This window comes from Barbus barbus, assembly GCF_936440315.1.
Source record: "Barbus barbus genome assembly, chromosome: 5".
NCBI lineage: Eukaryota > Metazoa > Chordata > Actinopteri > Cypriniformes > Cyprinidae > Barbus > Barbus barbus.
The window spans coordinates 26028360-26036503 of NC_136733.1; the positions used below are offsets into that span (position 1 = coordinate 26028360).

The 8144-nt window shown below is 37.5% G+C and overlaps 2 protein-coding genes across 2 annotated transcripts in view; one reads left to right on the forward strand and one right to left on the reverse strand.

Moving 5' to 3' along the window:
• The window catches only part of LOC306869355 (phosphatidate cytidylyltransferase 1-like), a 24743-nt gene extending 22443 nt beyond the window's left edge, over nt 1–2300 (forward strand). Inside the window, exon 13 of the mRNA XM_079416096.1 lies at nt 334–2300. Within this exon, the coding sequence (XP_079272222.1) occupies nt 334–469 (136 nt within the window). The 3' untranslated portion in view covers nt 470–2300. The remainder of the gene's footprint in view (nt 1–333) is intronic.
• Nucleotides 2294–7533, reverse strand: LOC306869354 (endosomal/lysosomal proton channel TMEM175). Its single transcript, XM_079416095.1, has 10 exons — nt 7241–7533; nt 7075–7113; nt 6482–6579; nt 6331–6382; nt 6198–6233; nt 5983–6066; nt 5733–5897; nt 4838–4919; nt 4149–4284; nt 2294–4003 (listed from the first exon to the last, which is right to left on the reverse strand). The coding sequence occupies exons 1-10, from the start codon at nt 7421–7423 to the stop codon at nt 3334–3336; spliced, it is 1545 nt and encodes a 514-aa protein (XP_079272221.1). The 5' UTR covers nt 7424–7533; the 3' UTR covers nt 2294–3333.
• Between the last annotated feature and the right edge of the window lie 611 nt (nt 7534–8144).

Here is an 8144-nt window from a genome sequence, read left to right on the forward strand (position 1 = left end):
ATATTCTATTTATTATTAACATCATATTATTTGATAGTTTACTGTATATTGTTATTATATTCTTTTTCTTATTATGTCCATTGTTGGGTTTGCACTGTGGAATGGGCAAATGTTAGAGCAGGTCACCTTCTATATATTATTTCAAAAAAGCATAAAAGGTTTTAATTCAAAAACATAGATGTTTTCATTTCTGATACATTGAAAAAAATAACCACTATTTAGCATTTTGATTTCAACATCAGAACTTCAATGTTTGGTGTTCCTGTAATCCCAGAGATGTGCACGCAGGAAGCATGTTTGACCCTCTGTCGTTTTTTTTTTCCTTTTCCCCAGGGGGCCGAACCCCAGTAAGGTTTTACAGCAGTTGCTTGTCCTGCAACCAGAGCAGCAACTCAGCATCTTCAATATCCTACGCAACCACTTACGAGAGAAGGGCATGCTGCCCCCTGCTGTGGAGGAAGCCCAATGACAGACGTCTCCAGCTCATGTCCTGTTGAACTCAGTAAGCATTCACCCATGACTGTGATGGCAGGAGCACACTCCCATCCAACCACAGGAGCTCCCGTTCAGTGAGAGAGAGTGACGCCCGCCACAAACCAAACCCTCACTTTTAACCCATTAGAAACTCACCAAATGGAGCAAAATGACCACAAGGGGGCAAGAGGGTTCTCTTAACATCAGAGGTCTTCCAATCAACAACTAAGTAAAATAAAAGGTTCAAGCACATGGTAAGTGAAAGTATAGCACTACAGGAAGGGGGCTTCAGCGGAGTGACGGCATTGATTTTGTGATTCTGGCCTGGTTTGCAAAATCAATAACTCATGGTGGTGACTGGTGACTTTAGGTTTTTGAGATGCCATAATTCTCATGGTTAACATTTAAATGTGAGCTTCATTAATAACGGGGGTCCTAAACTCAAAGCACTACAAAACAGTGAGTCTAAAACAGAAACATGTCTGTAAGTCCTACTGTTACTGCTTAAAATAGCCATGTTCTCTTTCCCATTACTCCGTGTGTGTGTACATATCATATGTATTATTGCACATAGATATTATACATGAGATCATATATAGAGAGAGATTATACATTTATTAATATAATATATAAGGCTTAAGTTCTATAAAATAGTAAGTTATGAAAATGATATGCAAAAAGACCTAGACTTGTCTTATTTTCTTAAATCTAGCATGACTAAACCTCTCTAGTGGTGAAGAATAACTTGGGGAGAAACAGCCTTTTCAGAAGGTGATTTGCTGTGTTCCCTTCCATGACCATTGGTTTTAGTTGCACTGTAACTACACGAGTCGAAAGATTCAATTAGCTTTTCAGGTTTTAATATCAGAAAACACTGGTGCTTTGAATAGATATGTGCTTTTTTTATTCTATTTCATTTTTACAGTATCCTCCCTAAAATATTGTTTTTAAAAACCTTACTTGTTATTTTAATTTGTTGAAATCTTACTGGATTCTTTATCAAACGTGTACCAAAGCAGTCAATTTTGCTGTGAAAAAAACAACTAAATATCACACCGCAATTAACATTGTCAAATGCTACAATCTTACAGTAGAGAACAATCCTATAACAGATTGAATAAATTAGACATTTAGACACATGAACAAAAGTAACATTACTACAGGTTATCACTTTTTTAGGCTTTTAGTTAAAAGAAGTGGATTTGTAATAACCTGTGACCTTCGCCCTAATTAAACATCAGGACTCAATAGATGTCAATAGATGTATTGTAAAACCTAAAAAAAAGTGTGACCCCTTACCTTATTCATTCCTGTCTGCAATTGGTTTACATTTTCGTTTCCTTCACATCTGCTGTCCAGTAAATGCAGTCATGTGAGAATGTTGTGTTTGTAGTAAATGAATCCTATCAGACCAAAAAGAGAATGCACCTCCAGTTGTCTATAGCTTATTTTGTGGAGGTCACAATTGTATTAGCAATTTAGATTGAGAGCTGCTGTACAATTGAAGTTATAATGTTACCCAACATATAATATTGTGCAAGATTATACTGTTCAGAAGTTTAGCTGAAAATGGGTTTCAGATTACTTGCTCATCATGGTTTGTTATTCGTTGTTTAAAAAAAGGGGAACCTTTATGTCAGTTTGATTTTCAGAGTTCTTTTTAAAATAAAATGTTTTCAGTAGTAAACATTTACCAGAAGACAAAGAAAATAATAAGGTATGGGCAATACTGGGGGGGGGGGGGGGGGTGTATGAATTATTATTATTATTATTGTTGTTGTTATTGCAATGCTACACTTTGTGAATAAATTTCACTTTTGACTTACTCTGTGCGCTCACATTTATTATATGATTCCTGTCTTTCACCAAAATTACAGTACTTCTGCAAGCAGCACTTGAGTTTATTCTCAAAAGTGTATCTTTGTTTGTAGTTAAACAGTAACATTTGGACTGACACAGCTACAGTGGTTCCCAAAACCAAAGCAGACTCCTAACAGACTGATAATGTGAAGGTAATAAAAAAAAATCAAGAAATTAAAATGTTTGACAAGTGCACTTTACGTACAGTACAACATCTTGCAGTCAGTATGGTAAGGTAATAACATTTAGATGAAATACTAACAAAATCACAAAAACAAAACATTTAGCATTATCTCTACATGTTCCATTCAGATCAAACTGTAAGTGCAACAGTGACTTCATTATTTAATCTAAGGTGCATCACCAGTTTCATTGTTACATGAAATGAAGAGAAGATTTAGAGCATTACAAACACCTTGACAGAGCATTCACCTCAACCTAATGCATGTGGTTTTGGACGATTATGCAGTTACATGAAAGATTTCCTCTAATAGAATGAATCAAGGCCTGAATTGCAGCTCCAGAAGAAAAGCCCAAATGACAAAGTGCAAGTCAAAATAATTTCAAATAAAAAATTAAGAATATACTACAACCAACAAACCTGAATATAACCTAAAACACTTCTGTAGTTCTTACGGACTGAATAAAGTGAAAACCTCTATGTAATTAAATTCACATTAAAATATAAACAAAAACATTGAGACAATGTTTTAACATGCTAAAAAATACAAGGCTTAAAAACATTTTTGTGCCTCTCTGTAAGGAGAGAAAAAAGCTCATGGGCTGTCCTCGGACCACTGCTATGACACTGAAGACCTCATCCATCACTTTCACAGTCTATTAAACTAAATGAGAGATTTGACTGATATGGACGTCTTCTACAACACAAAGCTGTCAGCTGCAGTATTAATTATAAACAAAAGCGCTGAGGGAGGTTAGCCTAGCCTAACCTTAATTTTAGGTTATACGTTGAGGCGTTTTCTTCTTCTCCGTTCACTGCTAAGTCACTATATCAATAATGGGCAGCTGTGAGTCCTCTTCCTCTACTGGAACACTGTCCAAATCGTTCCTCACAGGACAGAAGAGCCACCTGAGCAGCACCAGCACAACACGGACCAGCAGCCTCAGTACAAGAAAAGCAAACGGTACGCCAATCTCCATCATGTGAAAGATGGACGTGCTGAAGCGGCTCAGGACGCAGGTGAAAACGAAGGTCCCGAGCGCCACGCAGGGGTATAGTGAGAGCTTGGCCAACATAAAGGTGTGCTCTCGTCCACCGTAGCGCACATATGGGTGCAAAGTCTCGCGCTCAGTGAAAAGTGCCGTTACCCATATGGCTAGCTGGAACAGACCGGCGAAGAAGATGATGACGCAGCTGATCTGCACAGCCTCCAGCTCATTGCGGGAGCCTCTGGGAAATTCATGCGTGAGCTGGTAGGCGAGCGGCAGGCCGCCCACGAAGGCCAGGGAGAACGTGTTGAAGAGACTCATGAGGCGCGTTGTCTTTGTCACATGCAAGAAGAGAGAGTGATGAACGAACCAAAGCAGGCCGACTGTGGCGAAGGAACCGAAGTAGGCCAGGTACTCGGGACCGTACTCCTGAAGCGCAGCGATGAGGTTGTTGTTAAACTCCTTCTTCATCACAGACGGATCGGGCACGTTGTCTTCACTGTGTAAGACAACGTTAATACAAGGTGTTTAAAATGATGTACCAAAGAGAAGCACAGAGCAAATTTTTTGTTATCGCACAGTCTTTGAACAACTAGTGGCATTTGGATCCAGTAATGACAAAATTGCTTTGGAGGGATACAAACCAAATGTCTAAGATGAGCAGTGTGGCGACGATTGCATACACCCCATCACTGAAGGACTCCACTCGCTCTTTACTCAAAGGTTCACTAGGGTGGTAGGTGTAGAAGGGCACTGAATCTGGACTGTCTTCCACCTGACCTGAGGTTATTTAAAAAAAAAAAAAAAAGATAATGCAGATTGCATTTGCTCCAATTACACTCCAGTTCAAAAGTTTGGGATTTAAAAAAAAAAATAATTTGAGCAAGAATGCATTGAATGATGATTTCCATTTCAAATAAATGCTATTCATCAAAGAATCCTAAAGAACGCACATCTCCGTTTCCACAAAAATATTAAGCAGCATGTCTGTTTCCAACATTGATAATAAGAAATGTGTCTTGAGCAGCAAATCAGCATTTTAGAATGATTTCTGAAGGATCATGTGACAATGACTGATTAAATTCAGCGTTGACATCTCAGGAATAAATATATTCAAAATGAAAACTTATTTTAAACTAATAATAGTTCACAATATTACTGTTTTTACTGTATCTTTATCAAATAAATGCAGCCTGGTGAACATAAGTGACTTAAAAACATTTAAAAAAACCCACCAAACCCCAAACTTTTGAAAAGCAGTGTATGTACTGTGACAAAATATGTATGCAATATAAGAATAAGAGAGTACAGTGTAGTGAGGTTTTGCTCTTACCACCGATGGCTTTACTCCGGATCCATTTTAAACACTGAGAGATGTATGGCAGGAATATGACCATAGCCAAAATAATGTAGGACTGCCAGAGGAAAAATATATATTATTAATTAAAACGTTATAATATATGTGATTTAAATGTGGTTTAAACATTATGTTTTTGTTTTAAGATTTATTTTTGGCATTTTTGCCTTTATCCGCTTGTTAAGTCATGACATAAGGAATTGTTTCCGGATCCAAACATCTACTCTTTTCACTTGAGAAAACCATCTCAACAACCATTTATGAGCTACTTATTCATATCACACATTTAAGCTAAACATTTTAAAAACAAAGTGTCCATTATAGTCTCCAGACTCACAGATTCCCAGACACAAATATTTTAATGATTTATAAAAAAAATCAATCCTTGTCTGGCCATCTGGGATTTTGGTATGGAGATAAAGGTTAGGATTAGAATTTTTTGGTAGTAAGTTATATCACATTCTGAGTGTATAGTAGTACCATTTGTGGTTTCCTTGTGGCATCTGATAGAGCATTTGGAACCAGGAAGCGGTGAATTGTGATGTCAGATTTAACAAGCGGATTATGATAGGACAGATCAGAGCTGACAGGAAGTGACGTGGGAGAGAGGGGGCAGGATCGGGAAAATCCTCGAGTCGGGATTCAAACTCGGAATGCCCGTAGCGCAACGTCGCTGTATGTCAGCACGCTGCCCGCAAGGCAATCGTGGCCAACTAAAAATTATATTTTTACATAATAAAATACTGTATAATTTGAACAGTAAATACATTTGTTATATTTACTTATATATATATATATATATATATATATATATATACGCTGTAATTGGTGGCCTTGGTTTGTACTAATAAATCAAGTTCAAATCCTGTACCATTTGGATAAAGATGACTGAAAAGATGCTGGCAAACAGGCACATGATAGGAACCCTCATGATGACTTCAAGGATCCGTCTCTTGTAATAAGCCTGATTCTCAGACATTTGGATCTGATCGTTGAGAAGGAAAGGACGACTGAATCCATATAAGACAATCAAGGCCTAAAGACACAAAAACATGACTGTCAGACAAAACTCAAAGTTTCTTCTGCTGGTTATGTTATTCAGTACATGAAAGCGTTCTCACCTGAATTAAACCAATCACCATGACACAAGCACAGAAGAGGAGGATGCCGAGGGTATTATTAGGGAATGTTGCCATGAGAGAGAACTAGAAGAAGATAAAAAAAATTATAATTTTTGAAGATTTCCCTTAAAGACATATGAGGAGGCAAAAGGGAGTCATATAGTCAAATAGTGCTGAACTAAGCAATCTTTCAAAACACCAGTAGAATGACTCACTGTGTATGGTAGAAAGGTTATGAGCATCATACATGCCTGAAATAGAAATGAGATGTTGAAAAGCCACCACACACTTTAAAAATGAATACAGAGATACTTTGCATTGATTAGGAATACTAGTTGGAGTTCTCACCAGGTTAAGCAGTGCAAGAGTGTCATCAATGCGCTGGATGACTTGAAACAACCTAAAACCACATGTTTAATGAGATCTTTATACAAATGAATGAAAACAGCAGTTCTATGAAGTTAATACTTGATTTAATTTATGCAAAGTGGGCTCTCACCGGATATGTGCAGCCCAAGCAACAGTGACAATCAAAAAAGTCATCAAGTAGACAGCAATCTTGGTGGTGAGCAAAGCCTGAATACTCTGTTTCAGTTCCTGAATATAGAGAGATGAGTTAGGAGATAAAACATTTCACAAATTTGTGTTTAATTTGTATGTCTTAAAGGAACAATTCACCCAAAAATGTTTTATATACCCTCATGTTTATATAAACCAATGGACCTCAAAGAAGGACCCCAACATTTTAAAGCTCTCAAGGTACTTCTGAAACATCTGCTATAATGACTACTCATTTTAAAACTCTGTTTACATAAAGCAGTAGTGACAATAGATTTAAATAATTAGATCATTTTCAGTTGTCCTGCTGCCCCCTTGGAAGTGTGCTGAAGCCCCCTAGTTGAGAACCACTGCTCTAACTAAACCAGTATGACTTACTTTCTTCTGGCACACAAACATTGTACTTTCTTTTGTGTTTGTCTGCCTTCTGTGGAAGTCACATGGGTACATCTTAAAATGAGGGTGCGTATAACGACTAAAATTTCATTTTTGGGTGAACTATTCCTGGAAGGGTGGCATAATATGTCTTTTCACCTCATTATCCTGAAATTTTGTATGCGCAACAGGCAATATCTGTGAACACAAGAAAATCATGACGCATCATCAGTATATACTTTGGTGCAGCCCAGAGAACAGGCGATTCATAGAAAATGACAGCGGCCTGTTGAAGAAAAGGCTGTCTGTCTGTGGGTTTCCTCACCATTACAGTGGCGATGATGGAGATGAGCGCATCGCTGTAGGCGAGCAGGCGGTGTGATGACTGCGTGCTACTGTATCCGTCTTTCTCCAGAAAGGACTGCGACTGATTCCTCGGCGTCCGCATCTTCTCCATCTCCTCAGCGTCGTGGTGCTCGATTATTTCGCTCTCATCATTCTCTCCCATGACCGCGGTGGTGTGTGGTGTCAGTGGACGATGCAGGCATGAAGCCACAGTAGTTTTGTTTGCAAACACCGATGACACACTATCAGCTGACCGGAAGTTAGCGATGTCTGAGTCGTGAACGAATCGTTCATTTGAGTCGGATCTTTTTTAATGAAATAGCTAAATCGGTTCGCAAAACTGAGCTGAATAATTCGTTGATAGACCCACCAGACAGTGTAAGAGTTATATATATATACACACAATATAATATAATTAATATATGTTGTTTAGAAATTGATTTATGTTTTTATTTGCCACGTTATTTTGTGGTGCGCGCATATACTAGGCGTTGCGGTAATAGCGTCTAAAAACTCAGATCAAAGGAAACGTGATCTCTGGCATTCATTTATTAAGCCAGTTTCTCTGTCAATAATGAATAAATTAATGAATGAACGAATAAATAAATGCATTTTAAATAATGCAGATGTTTAAAAAAATGATCTGATAAAATGAAAATGACTTCAAATGTTGAGTAATATTAAATATATTAAATATATTTCCAAATAATATGAAAAGAACTGTCTGGTGAGAAATAACAAAATAAAAGCCTTTCATGAACTTGCATATAACCATATTTATCTGTAAATTCACATAGTTATAAAAAGAAAACTCCCTGCTTCCACAAAAAAAAAAATCATTTTAGATTAACAGTACACCACTCCAGAATGTCATTTGCCCAATG